The sequence below is a fragment of the Apostichopus japonicus genome, chromosome 22, assembly GCF_037975245.1.
Source record: "Apostichopus japonicus isolate 1M-3 chromosome 22, ASM3797524v1, whole genome shotgun sequence".
Classification (NCBI taxonomy): Eukaryota; Metazoa; Echinodermata; class Holothuroidea; order Aspidochirotida; family Stichopodidae; genus Apostichopus; species Apostichopus japonicus.
Genome location: NC_092582.1, coordinates 14433523 through 14456869, shown reverse-complemented (window position 1 = coordinate 14456869; position 23347 = coordinate 14433523). Strand labels below are relative to the sequence as shown.

The following is a 23347-nucleotide window of genomic DNA, read 5'->3' as shown; positions in this document are numbered from 1 at the left end:
TGTACATTTACCTTGAAAAAGACGGGCTTGTGTATTAACCACAAAGCAATTTAGCTTTGTGATTCCTTGCCATACAATTTGCTGAAAATTCAAAATAACTTATCTGACTAATGAAGAGCAAGTGAGTTAATGTTTTTCCAACCATGTCATTCACTGGTAAGGATTTTACAGTACAGAATTTTAAACCAAAGTGTTTCGATATCCAGAAAGAACAGTCTTCATATGTGAAATATAGACACATTTCACCTATTTTGAGCTCTAGCAACCCTTTCATAATTGCTGAGAGTTACTTGACATTGTTGTGAAATATTTTGAGAAATTTGCCACCATTTTAGATTTAACCCTTTGAGCCAGTTTGTGCCTATTTGAGATAACATGTTGACTACTTGAGGCTCAGGGGGAAAACTGATAGGAGGTTTTAAGTGCATGTTTAAAGCAAGAGTAGAGTTCATTACCTGGATGCCAGGTCTGTTTCGTTGAAGACCTATAGAGCCCCATCACAGAACTAAACTGAACGGAATTTGACCAAATTATGTTCACCAAAAGAAAACCATAGCATCGGAGAATTCACAGGTTAAATGTTACTTTAATTTTGGAGTTTCATGTTTAAAAGGTTTTCAGACTTTGATGCCTGTTGACCTCATGTGACCTTTGACCTCTACCAATTTCAAGGTGTCTGTCTGACTCAAGCATTCTGAAATAATGAATATAAATTTTACTCTACATTGTTTACCATTACCCACCCTGACAGGGCTATATCATTGGATGGGGGTCTATTCCATACATGTGCAATGACACAGAATGATAAGCTAATGAGTATATTAATATTATTATAGAGTATATTATTAATATATAATATCCCAAAGATGTTAGCAGCAGAAGCGCTTTAAAGTCACAAGGTTAAACCAATAAAATAGACACCAAGAATATTACTCTTATTTCAGCTATATATAAATTTATTTACTCAATATTTGGTCTGGGGGACCTTTCCAATATATTAGGATTCTCTCTATTTTTTTTTTTTTACGACTTGAACACCAACCATGTGACTGACTGGGCAATCAAGAAGGTCAAATCAGAATCAATAGTCAACAGCTAGTGTGTGTTTGTAAACTGATGTGTCATAAAAAAGACTAATATGGTTAAAAAGTGGAGGTCAATGGCTTTTTATTTTCCTTGCTAAGAAAAGCCTGACAACAAAAGTGTAAAACAAAAAATAAATAAAAGAAACTGTTTGTTCTTTTGCAAGGTCAAATTTATTTAAGCGAGACCAAAACATATGGCATGGGGGAAATGTCTGAAGAGACCACTTGAGATTTAAACCTTGAAGTAGACTTAAGTCTAATTTTTAGCTGCGATTAGCATGAATATTCTATCATACTGGGAAAGATATGCTACTAGCCTATAAATGTAACATCTGCTACTGTTTTCACAGGTCATCAATCATTGTTGGCTCTAAATATGCTAGATAGCCAGATAATGGTCTGTCACTGAGTGATGCTCCAGCTTCAGCAGTCATTTATCTAACTGGTGGGTGGGTGGGTACCTGCAAAGTATTTTTCCTCACTGTATTATGTATGTAGTTGTCTAATTAAACAGTCCTCATTGTCTAAAAGTAATTCTGTAGATGCAGACCCACCCAGCATTCTAGCATTTTTGTTTAGCTTGCAAACATTTTGGGGCCACTTTGCAAAATTGCCCCCCCCCCCCTCCAAAAGGATGAATTAAGGCTTAAACTCAAAATGTTTGCAAATGAAAGACTAATGCAATAACATTAAACTGTGAGAGACAGAATTTGACTGCCAAATTATTCAGGGCAACAGGTACATCTTGCATAACAGCTTTCTGTATACCACTTTCATAAATGCTAGTGAAGCAATTCAAAAGGTTATTATGAATTACAGCAGAGAATAATCTTCAAATACAACAATTTTTTCATATTTGAAAGACTGAATTCTAGTTCACAGCTCGAGAGGAAATTGTTAACAATAAACAGACAACAGCTAGGCTAGTATTTAATTTAGACGACCATCATACAAAGTACATAGTACAGTATCCACAAGACTATCTTGTGCTTCCCATATTGAACAAATATAGCAGCCAAATAAAATACAAAACCAAAAACTGTATATTTTTTCTTATCACCATTTTTTTTTTTGGTGGTCATGTTCCATGCCTCTTCCAGCTACTGTACAGTACCCACTGGCAGCTCAGCTTACCTCATACAATCCTTTTATTCCCATTATCCTCCTCTTCCCGGGCAGCTAAACTTTTGTTGATTCTAATGTCCCTCACACTATTTCAAGCCATGTCAGTGATGTACATACAGTATGTATATCACATATCAATGGATTCCCAGATCTAGTATTCTGGTTTGAACCTTTGACCCAAGCTGCCAATAACAAAGTTCAAGTTCCTTCTTTAAAACCACTCTTGCCCCTTGGCAACAGACTGGTACAGTTTAGTATAGACATACATGTACAGCTTTGGTATCAGTTGTCTGGTACACTGGGATTGTTATTGTACAATGGTGTTCTATTCATGCTAAGATTAAGCTCTACCATTGACCTATGTTTGTACTGTGGACAAATTTTCACACTTTCTTGATGAGAATCAACCTGGGTGGACGATAACATTACTATATAGCAAGGTTACAGTTGATGGTTAACATTGAAATATGTTGCAGCTGTATATATGCTAGAAAATTTTCCCGGTTACAATTTAGTGAGTCATTCCATGTAGATCTTGAATATTGTAACTATCTCTAAGCTTGTAAAATGAACGGCCCATGGCACTCCGCACTCATGGGGGTGGGGGGGGGGGGCCAGGGGTGTGACAGGTGCCATGGTCTCCTAATAATTTTCATGTGGTACCACATTAGGTCCCAATTTCTATACCACTGTACATTGGTCTGACTCCTGCCTCTCCCCCCCCCCCCCACCTGTTCTCTCCATCTTAAACCCAGGATCGGTCTCAAGCTGGCATAGAAACGACATTACTAGTAGTATAGTCCTTATATGCCCTCTTTGACATACACCTATATACCTATGCACTTCTTGATATAGTAGCCTTGCTTGTACCCTTCAGTGGAGGTGGTGTGTAACAAGACAATCTTAATCGCCTCAGGGATCAAGGGAGGGTGTGGTTCAGGTGGAACCAGGAGGCAAGCATTTCTTGTTCTTTAGTTCTTTATGAGCTTTTCTTAGATAAAAGAGAGGGTGGGTGGAGGGATCAAGAGAGAGGGGGGGGGGTTAGAATAACCATGATGCAAGTATTTCTTGTTTTCAGTCTATCTGATCTTTCTGAGGGAGGTGAGGAGAGAGAAGTGGGGGAGAGGAAGAGGTCAGAGGAAAACTGCCAACATGGTAGACACCAACGTATACGGTCTATATATGCCACTGTTTTACTCTCGCAATTAACAGATGTTGATCTATATGAAATACCACTAAGAATGGACAAATAATTGACATGTATTTTGCTTTCACTGATTTGCATTCTTGTGTACACTAAATTTGCATAAAATCTCTGTTGGTATTTATTTTTAATGCTGTACATGCAGCGAGCATTCCAAATACACAGTACATGCCTGCCCATATCCATTTATAGATAATCAGCATTGCCCTATAATGGTCACCCATGCTCACATTTTTTAAGGATTTTTCTTCCACTGTAAAAGTAGCTATGGCTATTTACCCAAATTTAAATTAACTGTCTATTTTAGTACTTGTCACAATGGTTGGAAATAATTTTGAGGATCAGAGCTTCTAGAAATGCATTTTGAATATCTCTACCAACTTTTTAGCGAGCTCAAAATTTGGGGTTAATAATGGTGACCCTTGAAGGTCAGAATTTCCTCTCATTTGAATGAGTTTACCAACAGACTACAGTATCTTTAAACTAATGGTTCTAGAACTCTACAGAGCATTGCCACACACTGAGGAAAGGTCAAATTTGGCAGTAAAAAATATCACATATAGGAAGGAGAAAAATATATAAACATGTCCTGACTTGGCAGAACATATTAAAGAATTTTAACTATCATTCAAATTTTGGGGTCAATCCTAATCACCTTTAAAACTTTGGGACAAGAGCTGTCAGTTTTCAAGAAATCTTTGTCCAGTACTACAAAGAAGGTCAAGACATGACAGGTCACTTTTAGCTCTTCTTCTTATTGTTTCCTTTCCCCAGGGAGTTACTTTAAGCCAGAATAACTGGACCCCTTGGTTTAATACTGGGTTGCCGCTGCTTAGGTAATCCCATAAGTACCAGAAGATAGCAGTGACCTCAACATGCTGGACGCTGGCTGGATTTAGGCCCGTTGTTCTTCTTTATAGATCGATCATTTGGTTCAACGAGATTGCTTCAGTCTGTGACCAATATCAAAACAAACATGACAGGTCAACTATTTCTGGTTGCACAACAAACAACCAAGTTATTTGACCTAATTGTGACCTACAGTAATTCCCCTTTTGTTAATTTCAGTAAACAGTTCTCAAGCTTCTAAGGAAGATTGATACTAAGCTCTCTACACAGTAACCCTTATATAGTGTGCTACTATGTACAGTACCTGTAGATATACACAATAAAATGTCAACAATTAACTAACTAGTGCAATATTGCATACATGTACTGACATTGCCAAATCACAGTACTTCAAAATAATCAATATATACTTCAAAATTTTATAAAAATGTACCGCAGCTGACCACATTATTTCAAAATCTTTGAATGCTTCCTTGACAATATTGAACTATAGATGTCTATATTAACTGGAATTCTATAGCATTTGTATCCATGGCCCTTTGTGTCCAGCAGCCTGTTGTATTCACCTGACTCATTATTTGTCTTTACAGATAACAGCTCATTCTGAAATTTCTCTAGATTAACATCAAGTTTTTGAGTTTGACTTTGGTCAGTTTTATCAATCAATCTATCTATCAATCAATCATACTACTACTGTACCCTTCATACAGTATATGATTGTAATTGGTCAATCCATATAATATATCCTCTCACATGTTTTCACCAAACAATGGTTAAACAGCCAGTAACAAGCGAATGATTCTTTTACCGTTAAAAACTATTTTTCATATCATCTACAGCATTTCAAACCAAACATCAAATTGTACTGCGTTCTTATGAACTCACTGCCACCCGAGTCTACCCTGCGCTCCGAGTTGAGCTCAGGTAAGTCTTGCGATTATTTAACGTGGGGACACGGTTCAGGATCGGTTCTTTCAATCCTCCTTCAGAGGAAGATTGAAATCTGGTAACACCAGCTGTGCGTAAATAATCATTGCCATAGGCATTTCACCAGCTTTCCACGACCTCAGCTTATTACTTTCGCTAAGTTCGCCTAATTCCAGAGCCTTCTTACTCCTGTTAAAAATAACCCGTTGGCACACAGATCGCAATCACAGTGCATGTTTGAGATCCGGGGCAAGGAGCATCTCTTATAAACCCTAACTCATATAGCATTTGGAGATTTGCCACATTTTGGAAATCTTCTCTAGGATTTGACATGTATCCTGAATATAACTGCAATTGTATGGGATTGTGATAACCAATGGATTAGAAAGTAACTTCATTTCAGTTGAAATTTGCTTTCAATGTGTTTAATATTTACTTCCGGTATGAAAATGTTGAATACAAACCCATTTAATAAATTATATTATTAAACAAGAAACTTGTTAAGCTCTCATTTCTTACACAGTAAACTTCTAGGGTGCATGTCTCACTGCCAGCAAGTGCACAATTATATTTGAGAAAAAAACTTGTAAGTTTGACACAAGTGCCAATCAAACCAAAAAGCTGCTTGGACACAAAGTTTGGCTATTTCAAACTGACCCATCCATCAATCAGTGGTCAGATAAAAACTGGGACCAAGGCACTGAAAGGAACAACTCCAAAATTCTCCTCCTGGTCTTCCCTCAACATAACCAACTTAATTGTCTTGGCTGGAAATATGAACTTCAATTACTGTGACCTGCAATATGCTATCTCCACAATAGAACTGTTTGATTGCTGTCATTATGAAATATATAAAGATATAATTTCACAAAACCTTTGGGGAATATAAAGGGAGGCAGAGAAAAGTCAGTTTGAACTCTCCCAAGTTCCTTCATAGCTCTCGTTCTTTGGATAACTTGACTCTTCCTAGTAAACAGAATGGTGTATTGGTGGTATAACCTTGTATATTAATAATACTTATGTTACAATATTTGCAGTCTAGTAAAGTTTTGTAAATTTTTAACCAACAGCTGAACTGTCTTGTGTTGCATGTTTTCCTGAGCAAATTGAATATTACTTTTTTTCCCACATAGCTTCTGAAATTAAAGCATCTGTACAAACCAGGTTCATATCACACAATTTGTGATTTTCTTATAGCTAACATGAAGTATTTCTACATGTATACCATATGCCTGATGCTATACATTAATATAATTGTATGCCTTTATGCTTTATCTATTGTGTCCACAAGTTTTCATTGTAACATAATAAGCCCTGAGCTAAGATGGAGTATCTATTGAAGTTTTGTACCATTGACTGGTACTCATTTATTGCTTCATTTTTTGATAGTCCCTTTAATAACATCTTATTATACTTAAAATATAAAAGGACTTTTCTACAGACTTTAGATAGTAACACTGCCATGCAGTCTATACTAGTCAACAGCCTTGAACCCTCCATAATGATAACCTGCTCCTGAATAGTCTGACAGGTAGTGTAATCGTTTACATGCTGGTATGCTACAGTACTGTACTTAACTGCTACTGTAAGTATTGTACAATACTGTACTGTCTTTATTTTACTGTGCCGTACTTTACTGTGATGTACTTTACTGTGCCGTACTTTACTGTGCCGTACTTTACTGTGCTGTACTTTACTATGCTGTACTTTACTGTGCTGTACTTTACTATGCTGTACTTAACTGTGATGTACTTTACTGTGCTGTTCTTTATTTTACTGTACTGTACTGAACTGAATTGTTCTTTATTTCACTGTATTTAACTGTACTTTACTATACTGCACTGTACTTTATTTTACTGTACTTTACTGTGCTGTACTTCACTGTACGCTACTGTACTTAACTGTGATGTACTTTACTGTGCTGTTCTTTATTTTACTGTACTGTACTGAACTGGATTGTTCTTTATTTCATTGCACTTAACTGTACTTTACTATACTGCACTGTACTTTATTTTACTGTGCTGTATTTTACTGTGCTGTACTTTACTGGGCTGTACTTTACTGTGCCGTACTTAACTGTGATGTACTTTACTGTGCTGTTCTTTATTTTACTGTACTGTACTGAACTGGATTGTTCTTTATTTCACTGTACTTTACTATACTGCACTGTACTTTCTTTTACTGTACTTTACTGTGAGCTGTATTTTACTGTGCTGTACTTTACTGTACTGTACTTAACTGTGCTGTACTTTACTGTGCTGTACTTTACTGTTCTTTATTTTACTGTACTTTATTTTATTTTACTGTACTTTACTGTACTGTACTGAACTTAACTGTACTTAACTATTCTTTACTGTACTTTACTGTACTGTAGTGAGTTTCCCTTCGGCCAGTTTCCAACATGATGTTACCAAGGCTACCAGCACTAGTCCTGATTATTTTAACTCACACATTATTTATCTCCTGCTGTGATTTCATCTCTTTAATCCTTGTTGGTGTAAATGATTTATATTCAGTAATCAGTTTTTGTCTGTACTATGTATGCATGAACATTGGTTATGAAATATTTTCACATGATCTTAGTCATCATACTGTACAGCTGCAGGTATACGATTGTCAAGGAAAGAATGTATGGTATTTCACATGATGCATGTATCATATCATATATACTGATCTTGGGTATTATGGGGGTATATATAGTACATTTTAACACAACCCACATCAGTCATAACAGTTCGATAGGGATAAACCAAAAAGAAAACTACATGGTTGTAAAAGCAAACAAGAGATGAAATATTAACTTCTTAGACACACACACACAGAAATTTCAAGAGCGATGCAAATCCATGAATGATGTTCAAATATGAAACTGAGAAAACAGAGATGTGAGGGACCCACCCACAGGGTAATTTACAAGTGGACGGGTCACGGTGTGTTAACAGTGGTGTAAATTACTGTAAAAAATGTCTGGTCTTTAAACAGAATTGGAATGTGTAGGTAGGTGTATTGTTTCCTGCCATAAAATGACGTAATTTGGCATTGCATTTCATCGAAATAATTAAAAGAAGAAGAATAAATATCAAAACTTGAGGGAGGTCTCTAGCAATCCTTTAATTACTGTATGAACATCATATTGCGATGGTATGAAACGATAAAGTAAACTGACTTTGTCGTTAATTTTTTTTTCCAACAAGTATCGTGGTCTAATCAAACCTCTTATTCTTAAGTACTGACATTAATGATATTTATTCAGGAGTAATGATTAAATTTTCAATGACACAATTACTTCCTCAATAAAAGTGACATTCCAAACACTGTCAATTATGTGACTCTTCAACAAATCCCATTCTTCTGTCTAAATTAGTTAATTAGTTAACGATAGAAACTGAAGTAATTATTTGTATGTAATATCGAAAGACAGACACCTTGAAATGTCAACATCTAGTTTTACAGTATACTTGTAACTCAAATATGCTTTTGTCAAGTCTGCAATGCAAAGTTGTGTTTGCTGATTGACTCAACTTTTATCAGAACTTTTTATCAGAAATCTCCAGAACTTTGAACATGTTGTCACAGGAAATGGTGCAACTCACCACACGTGGGTGTATCATTTAAAAGATCTTCAGTATTGCCCCCAAATATGCTAGATATTCAAATAATGGCCACTCGTGCTGTCACAATACTCATACTGAAAGGTAGTCAGTATTGGTCCCAAATTATAGCAGGCTATAATAGATAGTTTTCAAAAAGTACTTTCCTGGGGGTCTTTAATCTCCAAATTGTTCTGAGACATCTTTAAGGAACGCACATCATGACTGAATGTCCCAGTGAGGAAACTTTCCTCGAAGGTTGTAATTAAAACGGTTACAGAATTTTGACCAAAGGTGACCATATTTGAAGTTCTGACATATTTGGGGTCAATACAGCATACCTTTAATGTGTTCTGATGAAAACTAGTTTCTTTCTTCTTTTATAAATGTACTGGCAAGCTGTTATGGAAACTTTTTAACCAACACTAAAACATTCATTAAATCTTGCATGTTAATGTTCAGATCAACTTAAACTACAGTATAAATCGAAAAATCCAGTTGGCTGTGTGATTCCTTGCCTCCAATGTGCTCAAAATTAGATCTAACAAGGAATTAAGTGACATCCAGAAAAGATCAGAGCTTTCCAGCTTTCATTTGTAGCACTCCCTTGTGGGCATCAACCACTGCATTTACTGGTAAGGAATTGGAATGTACATTATAGAAATTTTATTCCAAAATGTTTCGATATCCAGAATAAAAAGTCTTCCTATGTGAAATATAGACAAATAGATGTATGAATTAAAGAACATTTTTGAGCTAGCCAATCCCTATAATAATTTCACACCTGTAGGCTAGCAAATAATGGATTTTACTACTACACTCCTTCTCCAGGTATTCACAAACAAAGATACCTACCTGTCTCCACTCATCATACTTTATGCACTCCAATCCTCCTACAAGATCCTACAAAGACTGGTTAAGATTTTAGCCTTCAATCCCTGTTCTGAGTAAATTTAACACCCACTTACTTTTTCTTTCCAAATCTACAATTCTAAAGTCTTACAATCAACATTCCAGTGTAATTTCCATCAGCTGGAATCTTGATAGTTTTAACATTATCGAATATGTTTACTATGTAAACTACATGTACAGTATACTGAACTATTATACCATACAAGAAGCTCCCTCCAACAAAAGACCCTGAACCCAAATGTCACAGACAAGTGCATGCTTACCCTTTAGTCTAGTGGTCCTTCACCTCCTTCAATATATTTGCAGGTACAGTTACAGGTAGCAGTGATAAAATGAAAACAGGAAGTGTACATACCGGCACGCAACCATGCAATCAACAAATTAAAATTCCAAGCTAACAGCAGTTCAAATCTTCATAAAGGCAATACTATAGGAGAATATTTAAATTCATCGATATATTAATCATTTTTTATTTAGGGGGGGATTGAGGGGGGGAGGAGGGCATGGAGAAATATAACGTGCAATAAACTTGAGGTTGATACTATTTACAAAGCCTTGGAAAATAGTGTAAACACTAAACACCAAAAGAGAAAATATTTATTTACAGTAAAGGTCGCTCAAGGACAAAAATTAGATCTACAAATTAACACCTTGGTGGCATATTTCATCACTTTTAGTGGGTTTTTTAACCTTCGACACAATTTAGAACAGAGCCTTGACTTGTGACCCTGAGGACACTGGTTCGAATCCCATTCTAGTTATAAATTTCTTTGCTCTTTGCCATTGTCTAAAATTTCCCAGTCAGTTTTCCATGAATTGTTTACTTATATAATTTAGAAACATTTTAACTTGTAGGAAGTTTTATAGAGATTATTACAGTTTGGACAAAAATACCTTTTCCTTTTGAAGGAGGGGGGATGGGGAGGGGGATATAATTGTACCATTACCTTAAGTAGTCCACTTTACAATGAATAGCCAATGCTAACTTTCGTTTGTACTTTCTACAATGTTGTCTAGAAATATATGCCATATATATGGCAATTCTAACTGTACTTATCATTTTACACTGACGTCACCGACGTGACATATATTGCTTTCCTCTTTTCCTTGAATGTGTCATACAACCTTTTCAGTCAATATATTTCACCTCAGTTCAACTCTTTTGCTAGCACATTAACACTGTATACTACATATACATGTAAGAGCTATTGTGATACTACAGATTCTCCCTTTCCCATTGTGCTTCCGTTTGGGAAGTGGGGGGGAAGTGGGGGGGGGTGTAGTTAGCGTATTGTATTTAATTTTTTCATGGTGAATCTGCACTCTATCAGTGTATAAGCGTAGCTTTTTCAGATTTTCCATGCTTTTTTTTCTTTCTTTGACATTGGTATTATTCATTATTGTAAATGTAATTGTAAAAAAGAAAAAAAGTGAAATAAACGAAACGAAACGAAACGAATTATTCTTCAGCTCTTCTTTTTCTTTGACTTCCATTGTGCACACTGAAATATAACAAACACCCCTACCTCCCCCCCCCCCCCCCTGAAAGTTATTTCACTCCTGCCTGGTCCTCTCTAGCTGTACATATTACCTTGCTGCATATGTGGTTTATATTAATAGGATCTTAATGACTTTCCCAGTCCGGTCAAGAGTAATTTGCTAAAGCCCCACAGAGTATGACACTTGCCTGTGATGTTAGATAACAGCTGTACTTGGATTACAAAATTAATGATGGCAGGCACAAATGAATAGAGGCCAGTGATTCACACAATATATGCTTCTGGTACTCCCTTCCTTTGTTGTGAATCATTATAAACTCTCTTCACTTCTGTTCTGAAACCATTGAACAGTGATGCTAAAGATAGATGGACAGTTCTAAGGGAACCTCACAATAAACAGAACCAGAGACACAAACAGTGTATCCAGTAGCAGCCTATACCTTACTTGATTTACTTTCACACCCACAAGATTATCTATCCTATTACCACAAAACAACAATGATACTTAATTCTTCTTTTGAAATTAGAAACTTTATTCACCTACACAGCAGCTGTTCTTATACATGTGTTATCGCTAGAAGCTTTAACGATACACAATGATGCATTGAGATTTGTATAATCAGAACTTTGGTAATTATATAGGCATATACTGTACTTGACCATAACTTAAATGGAAAGATTTATACTACCTGAGACCATAACATGTCCGCCCACCCCTCAGAAGTCCTCACATTGAACCAGGGTGCAATGTAATTTGATCGAACCTTCGAAACAATTTAACTTCAAGAAATAGAACACTGTTCCATTTCCAAGTTAAGTGACACTTGATTCACTACAGGCTTAAATTTCATTAATAGCAGTAAAAACTCAAATATTTTCAAGTGCACACTCAACAACCAGCTATGAACAAATACTATTTGCATGTAGACCTCTCTTGAACTGACATGTATCCAACTACTGTACTTTGGGAATATTATCTGGAGTTACCATCCATAACAAAATATTAATCTAAAAGGCACATTTTTTATGAGTAGTTATTAAGTTACCCCCTGAAGCACTGAGCAATCGAATACAGTAACTCATCCCACACATTCTGGCCAATAGTATCTATGTTGACTGTTGATCCTCCTCCGATAAAATTTTGTGGAAAAAAAGACATTATGTTCAAAATAATACATTTCAAATAAACATGGTTGTAGAAATTTATGTACAGTATAAAGCCAATTATAAATCAGATCTAGATGTAAAATTTCCAGCAAGGAGAAATGATATCATAAACTGAATATAATTACTTTAAAACTTTCACAATTTTGCACAATCAACAATTAAGGAACTTTTTCTGTATTGTAAAATTCTGCAAATTTTGTGTTTATACGTTATTCTAGAGTAGTATACGTACAACATGTTTGCATAATTAGCGTAATTAACAATTTGCTCATTTAGTACAAAGCAAATTTGTAAGAATTGTTTCTGGTCGTTATCGGACAACTACTGTAGGTCTTACCATGTTTGGTTGTCGGAACAGCAAATTTGGATGTCCGAAAAAATGTAGCAAAATGATGAAGAGTGACCAATATGTACACTGTAGGAGAGATGTGGGTTTTCCCAAAGTGATGGAAGGTGATACAAATTTAACATTATACCCATCTAGAGTTACAACAGTAACAACACCTATAAGCTGAATTTGACACAAACAAGAAATCGTCTCCAAACCTGATTTTGGTCATTTCGAAGAGAAATTTGGCCATCTCTCTCGAATGAACTGACTACCTTTAAAAATTTGCCCTGTGGTATATTATTTTTGCTATGCAACTGCAGTGCAATTCTTCCTCATAACAACAGGGCAAAATTTATGAAACCACAACTTTTATGGTCTATATAATCTAGCTTTGGCCATTTTTCTAATTATTACGTACGACTTAGCCTACACTTATCTTTAATATGTGAAATGATTTACCTGGTTAATGTTGTAATCAATCCTGTGGTAATATTACTATACACACCACTCCTGGCTTATAAACCTGTCTGGATCAATACTGCTAATAGTAATGTATGATTCCTTTGTTGTGTGTCGCCCATAGCATCTGTATCAATTTCAACTAAAATCCATGTCGTAGGACAGCTGGTACCATCATTTATAAGCGGAGTGTTAAATGTTGTGTTCACAGACACGGAATCCGTGGTACATGCACCAATTCCGTACGGATCTTATGATCATGAACCTAGCTAGCTGTATCTATACGGAAAAAAAACTCCATGCCTTCTCCTTTTTTCTCCTTTTTTGTACAAAAGTGCCTATCGTTAACAGGTCAGACCGCACGCATTGAGGGTAAAAGTTTTTGTGATGAAGTCACTGGATTTTGGGCAGAAAATTACTGCAGGGTTGTTGTCTACATTGCAATAATGAAAAAGCTTACATTCCAAGTGTGAGTAACAAAATTTCAATGCCAAGGTGTTATCAATGGGGCATAGATGCATAGAGCATTTTACAGATTTTATTGGTGTCGGTAACCGTTTGTACCTGTCAGTCAATAGATAGAGTACGCACTACCGAGCAGATACTTTGGTTTTCATTGTTGGTAGAAACTACTCACAACCACAAAGGAAAACAGGAAGAATGAGAGGGAGAGAGGGATGGATGGTGGTGAGAAATATGTGTTTTTTTTTTATAAGGGGGGAGAGGGGGGGGAACAACAGTATGTCAGGGAACAATTTAGTGTTCAACTTTTGTGTAGATATTTTAAAGTCTGTGAATTTGGTCTCTTGTAGAGTACTATGGTTCCTGTGTACAAAGCTGCTATACATATCTGTATTTGTACATATAGCAATTTTCCCAATTTGTATAGTAATATATAAATTGCTATGCGATACTAGATAAATAGAGTTATCAAGTTATCAAGCTGACTTACATCACCAATTACAGTGAACCATGCACCTTTTCGTACAGTATCTTTCAAGCAATAAAAATCTTGAATGCCTGTTTCGTCAAACATTTATATTTCCATACGGTGTACATTCCCAAATTACATGTCACTTTGCACCCTCTGGTAGGCTACATAAAAGATATACCCAACATATAAACTGCGGTACATTTGTCAACCCAATAACTGTGCACCTCTGGCCTCTCCTTCTCCTCCATTTGCAGGGTCATCTGTGTCAGTGGTCCCATAAATAATTATTGATTAAACATACGAGAAACATCGAACATGACACACCAAACTGTAACTGTAAATGTTCGCATTTTGTTCCTTTGGGGAGGGGGAGGGGGTGAGGAATTAATGTTGTTTTCAGATCCTTATGCTTTGAGATAATACAATGAACCATCAGAGACTACAGGGTTTAACATTCAGGTTTTTCTGTTATTTAACCACTTACAATTTATATATATTTTTCATATAAATTCCACTCCTAATTAGAATGGCTAATACTGTTACAAGTACATAAACTTCACCCATACAGTATTGAGGTTGCAGCTGAGAGCAAGCAAGGTATAACCATGGATCCCTTTCATGGAAATCAATCAATGCCACAGAGCAACTGATGTTGTTCTACTGTATCATTGACATCTATGTACTGTACTGTAGCCATTCACAGTGTGCTTTTATTTTTTATAATTACTCAGAGAGCTGCTGTGTTATGTGTACCATAACAGGCACCTTCACAAGCATGTACATGTAGCCATCTTCTCCCTGGTCCATTAGTCTTAACTTCATGTGCTACCTCATGGACTTCCACAAAAACAGGGACTACTGTCAGGTAAAAGTTATGATTGTTTTGGAGGTCCCTGTATAGTACTTTTTAATACTGCAAAAGTGTTTGGGGGTGGGGGGAGGGGAAGGAGAGCCAACAGTCAAAGTTGAACAGATATTTGCCTGATGAGGGAAGGGGCGGGAGAGCAGATGCAGCATTTAAGGTTTATATGAAATGTCTGCAAGGGGATGCTAGATGTAAGAGGGGCCAAGTCAGTTACTGGTATCATATTTAAGTATTTGGGTACAGCTTATCGTCAATAGAACAGTAGGCTGCCTCCTTCGATGTTTTAACATGTAATAAAACTGCCAGACAATATTCAATTGGTTAAGTAAAGTTAAACTGTAGGCTACTAATGATGACTGTAAAATGCTATCTAAAAGTGTTAATGACAAAGTGACCACTGTTTGAGTTTTGCGGTGTATGGTCATTTGAACAACCCATGGAAATCAGGCCATACTGCATCTTAACATCTCTTCAACTAATACGATTATATAGTGGCACTTTTAGCAGGCATCGGTATTGTTTACTTTCCCGAAAGAGGCTGAAAATAATCACTTACCGAATGATCTGGAACGGTAAAGTTTAGCGTCCATCTTGCTGCACTTGCCCATAGGTGAAACTGTAGCTGTGTTCTTTTGAGGAGATGCAAAACTTATTACCATCACATGCGACTCCAGGGAATCGATCCTTACTGTCTTCTGAGCGCAGGAAGTCCTTAATGAGAAACAGACTGGATGATCAGATAAGCCAAACTATATATTCCTGGAGTAATCAAAAAGAGTCTATAAACAAAATCGATCCTGTACTGGCACAAAGGGTACAGTATAGTCCAACTCCCCTCAAGACAGTCGAGAGTTCTGATGATGTTGCCCTAGCTTCATTCAGTCTGTGTAAGGTACATTAATGAAAGAAAAATGTTGCAGTTAGCAGTTAGTAATGCCATATAGATATATGTCTCCTAGTGATAAAGCTACCAAATAAATTGACAAGTAGAACCAATAAATTGCTTTTCCTATGTCACAATACATAAAAAGCCCTCAAGCTTTTCTTCTATGAATAGTACTTAACCAACTTGAACTCCAGCATTTTGGAACTGTTTGTTTAGATAACCAATTGTTATCTTGGATTCTCCACTCAGAAGTCTTCACAGACATACTTGCTTAATCCTACCCAGTAACAGCTGCCCTGTTAAGTTCTCACTGTATATACACACACACACAGGAGGACACGGTGTTGGAAATGCCTCATGAATATTCATATTTGCCTTCACAGCCAGCCAATGACAAGTATGCTCACAACTCTTTGCACTGTACTGAACGTAGTGAATAGTTACAGAGGGCTTTAACCCGTAAGGCAAACCGATCGGTATGCTTTTGAGATAAACAGTGAGTCAATGTTTACTGGGATCACTTAACAAGATTTCTAAGTATTAAAGATGATTGATTTGCAAGCAAACTTAATTGTTAATGAAAGAAAGTTCCCAACCACAAAATGGGTTTGTATGACAAAATGAAAGCAGTTTGAACAACATTCTAGGAAAACATTATTGTAATCTGCAACTTGTTTTTTCTTGCTAAAGCAAATTGATATAACTTTTTAAAATCTATAATGGTAAGCACTATGGTGACAGTTCCTGAACAAGAGAGAGAGAAAACAGCCCGCAGAGTCAAAAAGGGGAATCAACAAACTGCTAAGATTCTCATGAACAGTATCCTTTCTGACCTTTCAAGTGATTAAGGAAACATACTCCCAGATTTTTTTCCATTTCATCTTTTATCATTTGTTATTCAAACCATTTTCATGACAGTTTTTATTTTCAAATGAAATATGAGATTTTTTTGCCTCAAGCTAGCATTTTCTATTACCTATAACCTTTTCCAAGTTGTGTTATATTTAGGGCTGTTCTGTAAAATTCAAACTCACAGGTCTGTTGGAAACATAGCCAGGTTATTATTTTAATGCGGTCAACTAACTTCTAAAAATAAAATAATTAACTTAAAATAAGCCAGGTTCTTAAGGTAACTTGCTTGGAGGGATATTTCTTTTAATTGTGATGGTGTGTTTCTCAATTGAACCACAGTGAATGTTGCCATACTGTAAGCACTAACAAAAACTCCTGTTGTGCCTTTCACCATAACGTACACAGAAAGCTGTCAAGTTAACAATGATCAAAATCAATAGTTACAAGCTCTCAGAAGAAATCCTTTTATTGGGATGAAAGAACTAACAGTTTTGTAATCCTTTCAAAACTTCAGTCGGTCAATAAAACATGAAAGATTAATGAGTTGAATGGGTGAATGCCTTTTGGTGCCCACACATCTTTGAATAAACAACAAGCCTTTAACCACAAGATCATAATAAATATATATGTCTAATGGCAGGGACGAAAACACTGCTGTGCACACACGGCTTACCAGAAACTCCAGTTTCCCTAACGGCAATGTTTTTAAGTTCATACCTCAACTGTCTTTAATACCATTAAAGGAGAAGTAGGTTGATTGTACACAAATCAATGTGCACCTTAATGGGTAGAAGGAAGGATAAGAAGGTGGGAGGTGGCGGGGGGGGGGGGGAATTCGCTGGGGGAAGTATTTATTCCTCACACACATTTTGATGTATGCAACATGCACAAAAATTTAATTTTGCAAATTTTCTCTGTGTTTTGTTAGGCTTCTAAACATATTCAATGGTGGATGGATCATTAGAATCAAGCTCATTGTCAATTTGAACTACACTTTTGGATATTTTCAACACTTTTTGAAACTAATAAATCCTGGGCTAATCAAACTAGGGAAAACTTTCAAGGCATCTGTTTGGAATTTTGCATTAAAATTTTACTGAAAAAATGCTACTTAAAGTCTTTGGATGCAGAATATTTACCAAATACTGAATACCTAATTGAGTGTTGTAACATTTATGTTAAAAGAGTAAAATATTCAACAGTTGTAACCCCAAACTCAATATCCAATTAATTAATTTGAGATATTATTGATTAAATATACAATATTCTATTACCCTCTTTTACTCCTCGAAGTGAGGAAATTGACAAGAAATATGTGCACTATGCAGTACCTTTTCCAAATTAAATTGAAAGATTTCTTAATCTTCTTCTCGACTCTCATGTCTATATGAGGGATAGCCCGGCAACGTACTGCTCTGAATCTTGATTCTTTTGCAAATATCCTTCACTGAGTGGCAATTGCATCAGTTCTGTACTATATGGTCCTCCCACCTCCCACTCATGCCCACAGCACTGCCCAAGGCGATGGCCTTGGTGCAGTTATCAAATTTACGCCTTGCTGAAGTCAAATGTGCATGCCTAGTACAGGCGCGGCGGAACGGAAAAATTATTGGGGGGGCTAATGTGTGGAGACTATCTAAGCGGAGCACCACCATCGGTTGGCGCGGAGCGTACAATAAAATTTTGGTTTTTTTTCAAACCCCCAGATGGCCGGAAACGGCACTTCCCGAGTGTTTTATGCTGCGAATACCTATCCCTAAAATATGGGTCTCAAGCCTGCAATTCCTCAGATTGCACGTAAAAGTCTGTAAAAACATTGTAATTTGTATATTCAATGGTGTTTTAAGAGAGTAGCTATTACCCGTAGTGTACTCGCAAAGACGTTTTTGAGTGTAGTAAGGGCAGTGGTGGAGCTAGGGGTATTGGTCGGGGGGGGGAGAAAGGTCTGTAGGGGCGCTTTTGACACTATCTAAGCGGAGCGCCACCACAGGTTGGCGCGGAGCGTACAGAAAATTTTTGAGTAAAGATACTCCCTAGATTGCAGGAAATGACCCTTTCCGGGCCTTGCTAATTTGCAGATAAACGGAGAATAAATAGGTGTCGTCGCCATTTTGTCGGAAAATTACACCAACAGAATATGACAAATGTCAATAGGTATATGAGAGCGCAATAAAATAGTCAATAATCGCGAATAAGTAAAAAGTAGTGAAAAGCTGAAAAGGGCGCCAGCAGTCCATTTGAGTCCGTCAGGGGGGGGGGGGCATCCGCCCCCTGACTGTTTATATGGACGCTCCGCCACTAAGTAAGGGGATGTTGGAGAACTGGCTGAAATGAGGCAAGTCATTGGCCTAAGACGAAGTTGTGTTACGCTTACGGGTACTCACACTCACTGCTTCCACTTTTCACGGGGCGTGAAGACGCGGTTGGGGTGACAATGTGGTCTATAGCCAGGGGACGGGCCGAGGGTCCCCCAGCAATTACTAAAATTATTACACCTATAGAGTATACGTGTGCATCGGACAGATCAACAAGTATGCATTGAAAAATGGGCAGATGCACGTTTCGGGGCCTTGGTAAATATTGGGGGGGGGCTTATCATGCATTTACCCACCAAGCCCCCCGGTTCCGCCGCCACTGGCCTAGTATGTCTAGCCAATCAGTATGGGAGTAACAACAGATTCTGAGGTAGCTGGTCCTAACAATTAATGTCTCAACTGTAGCCCATATATAGGCCTAGGCTAAGGTTAGGAAGGTGCCAGGCTAACTTGGTTATTATTAAACCTAGCCTAGCTCAATTCAGTTTTTCTAAATTGTAGTACATCTTTCTGTGAATGTGATGTCTGCAGTATCAATACTAATTCCATAGTGTCCTCTTAATGGGAGAACTCCATTTTGTGATCTGGAACTGATGAATTAGGAATAGATAGTATACTAGTCTATAGGTCTAGGCTACAGTTAGAATAGATTGTGAAACAAAGTCTTAATCAAAGCATACATGATCTTTCTGAGGACAATGGTTAATAATGATGATCTCAATAACTTGGCTATGGCCATGCCATATATTCATAACTCATTGTATGATTGTGATATAGGCATAACATTAGCCTTAACAACTTACTTTTATAACTAGCCTTAACTTAAAGTACTGTAGGGGGCCTAGTAAATTGGGCTAAGTGTTACTGTTGTTAGTGTTAGGCTACCTAGATTATGCTAGCAGTAGTAGCCTACTGCATTACTAAGCCTAGTACTGCTAAGTGTCACTGAATCTGTAACTAAGTTGCAAGGCCTAGGCTATAGTAAGTTCTCAACTGAAGACCTAACCCAGGCTATATGGCCGAGAGTAATGAGAGTAACATAATGAGCTGCCAATCATTGAAAGATTGAGCAGCAATTGACACAATTAAGTATAACTACTAATGACTATAGCTAATCACGTTGCTTTTATATGAATTTCACAAACCAATGCCAAGTATCACGCCGATATGACCGTCCAGTCAGTCACCCAAACCGTATCAAAGCGTACAACAAAGTATGTTGTACAGTATTTTCGGCACCGAACCAAACACTATGCATAGACATATATATATGCAATATTTGATACCGTACGCTGTAAACAAACAGATCATTCGGAAGGATATAGCCTAGTCATGTCTTTCATATGGCTCCTTAACATACAACCGTATATGCCACGCCGATTTAACAGATTTACGTCTCTCTATTCAACTTCAGAAGTATTAATGATCAGGGGCGTAGCGAGCGGGGGGTGTGGGGGGGGTGTCACACCCCCCAATAATTTGGTCGCTGTCGGCAAAAGACTGTCGGCAAAAGGAGAAAAGGTGAAAAGAGCGGAAGGGGAAGAAAGAAGGAAAGCTGAATAGAGAAAAGGAGAACGGGAGCTTCTTCCGTGCCAAATTTGACTTAAAATATGCACCAGATTGCATCTAAGGACGTTTCAAAACTAAAAATGTTCCAAAGGGGAGGGGGACACCCCCTCCCCTTAGACCCCTCCCCCATTTCAGTCACCACTTCCAGATCCGTCGGCAAATCAAATTTGACTTAAAATATGCACCAGATTGCATCTAAGGACGTTTCAAAACTAACAAATTGCCAAAGGGGAGGGGGACACCCCCTCCCATTTGACCCCTCCCCCATTTCAGTCACCACTTCCAGATCCGTCGGCAAATCAAATTCCCCCCCCCCCCCCCCCAACAAAAAAACCTTCGCTACGCCCCTGTTAATGATTAATCCTTCTTAGGTAAAATACAATTGAAGTCAATTCACTTGAAGTAGCCTACAACTTATATTTTAGTATTTAAATACTAAATGCAAGGAAACACTTGTTTCGATGGCAAACATATACTTCAGATTATAGAAGGAAAAAAAGAAAACATGTAAGGCTACAGACGCAGGAGACGATGGTCAAGGGAATTTAGAAATTCTCATATAGGCTTAATAACCAGTGGCGGAACTATAGGGGTATTGGTCAGGGAGGGCGAGAAAGTTCTGTAGGGGAGCTTTCGACATATATCTAAGCGGAGCGCCACCACAGGTTGGCGCGGAGCGTACAGAAATTTTCTGAGTAAAGATACTCCCTAGATCGCCGGAAATGACCCTTTCCGGGCCTTGCTAATTTGCAGATAAACGAAGAATAAATAGGTGTTATCGCCATTTTGTCAGAAAATTACACCAAAAAAATGTGACAAATGTCAATAGGTATTTGAGAGCGCAATAAAAAAGTCAATAATCGCGAATAAGTAAAAAGTGGTAAAAAGCTGAAAAGGGCGCCAGCAGTCCATTCGAGTCCGTCGGGGGGGGGGGGCATCCGCCCCCTCTGACTGTATGGACGCTCCGCCACTGTTAATAACCTATAATTATATTGGCCAATATTGCACTTTTAACTTAAGTTGCATTTACTCCCAGTACGCATGATCGTATGTCCTTTAGGTCGACTACATCTAACTTTGGTTCTCACATTTACTTAATCATTTAGCAACTGATATACCACGACAAACTAACACTATGTTAACTCGAACTATATCGAACTTTACATCAATTCTGCAGTGTAATGATTTGCAGAACGTAAACGTAGACGAAGATCTTCGTTTCGTTTCATATCAATACAAAGCGACTGGATCGAGGCCAGACTCGATCACTATAGAAGTTATAGCTGGCATATTGTGTTAAGTATGATTAAACACATGCATGGACCCAAGTTCAGGGCCAATTTCACAGGCTTGCGGTTTTCGCATGTTTTAGATATTAAAGTGAATCAGCTTAGTTCAGAATTGAAACAACAATGGATTCATTGAAGCAAGTAGGGAAACCAAGTCAGTAAAGTCATTCTTTATAGAGAACTAACTAAACAGTCACATAAGTTCCATAATTCTTGTTACCTGTACTTTAAATGTGTTATACCTTTCCGTTACACCCCAACTCCACCCCATCTCACCCATCCACTCATATAACAAAATGTTCTTTCTTTTATTGCGGACAGACAATGTATTTGTTATTACGTCTTTCCAATCATTTCAGTTATAAAGTATTCGCTTTCGCTGAATCTCGTTGTCATTGAGTTACTATTCTATCCCATCCCTTATTTGAAGAAATAACTAGTTGCTCCAGCTTTCGAATTACTAATTTCTACCACCAAAAAGGAATATATAAGATGCAGGATAAAACAGCCTGGTAATAACCCCATCCGATCCCGATCCACTTCTTGGTAAATCCTGTATAGCATCCCCAAACCACAACTTTCAAAATTGAGGGCGCTCTCCAGTTTTCGTTGAAAATCGTGAGTAACTAGAACAACTTCAAAACATCGCTGATGTTTAACGTATGTCGAGCTTATGTTAGAGCTGTTTTTGTGTCCCCTGGAACGCTAAAAGTATAGCTGCAGCCTGGTAGTGTATCGACTTAGCAGGTTGTTGATAGGTCCTACGAAACTCAAGGAACCTTCTGTTGAAGAATTAGAAATTAAGTTGTGGACGAATCCTTCTTCCTTGCGCCTAAGGTTTATTGCACGCTCGCCACAATTAACATAATAATAATGATAATGATGATGATGATATGGGACAAATCTTTTTCTATTTCTTTTTTGGAGAGGGGGGGGGGGGTTCTACTCAAAAAATGTCTATAACATGCTACAAAGGAGTTTACTTAAAGAGTTCTAAACCACATCGAGCTCTATTAATTTGATCAAGGGGTATTCAAGTTTTGTGTCCAGTCAACATCACACGACTTCATGCCCATGTAACAGGGTCGTGGCATTGGGTGGGGGGGGGGGGCTACCGTACAGACTACTGTGCCACCATCATGTGTACAAAAACATTTAAACAAGTTACATGACTCGATAATTGTGCCCCTCATTAAATTGTCAGTGCCCCTCCGAAAAATTGGCTACTTGTCTGCATGGCTTGATAAAATGACGCAAGCTAACACCACTCAAGCACAAAATACAGCTTGTCACACATATTTTCGCATTCATATTGAGTGCATGGAAGCTTAAGATTGGTAGCAGTTCATTTTTTTTCTTTTGCTGTAAATTCCTTGTCGTGGACAACACAGAGGAATGTAACCTTCACACTTTGTTACTTATTATTTTCATGTAATTTCTGTCAGACCTTGGTCGATAAATGTTCATCTGTCAATCAGTTTGGAATTCT

The 23347-nt window shown here is 37.4% G+C and overlaps 1 protein-coding gene across 2 annotated transcripts in view; it reads right to left on the bottom strand.

Moving 5' to 3' along the window:
• The window catches only part of LOC139964199 (breast cancer anti-estrogen resistance protein 3 homolog), a 58753-nt gene extending 38480 nt beyond the window's left edge, over positions 1-20273 (bottom strand). The window contains exons 1-2 of one of the 2 annotated variants that reach the window (XM_071965604.1): positions 20146-20273; positions 15504-15830 (exon numbers count right to left, since the gene is read on the bottom strand). In XM_071965604.1, coding sequence (XP_071821705.1) covers positions 15504-15606 — 103 coding nt within the window. In that variant the 5' untranslated portion in view covers positions 15607-15830; positions 20146-20273. Of the gene's footprint in view, positions 1-13148; positions 13492-15503; positions 15831-20145 lie in introns of those variants that run through there. The other variant, XM_071965607.1, reaches the window with a different exon arrangement.
• Between the last annotated feature and the right edge of the window lie 3074 nt (positions 20274-23347).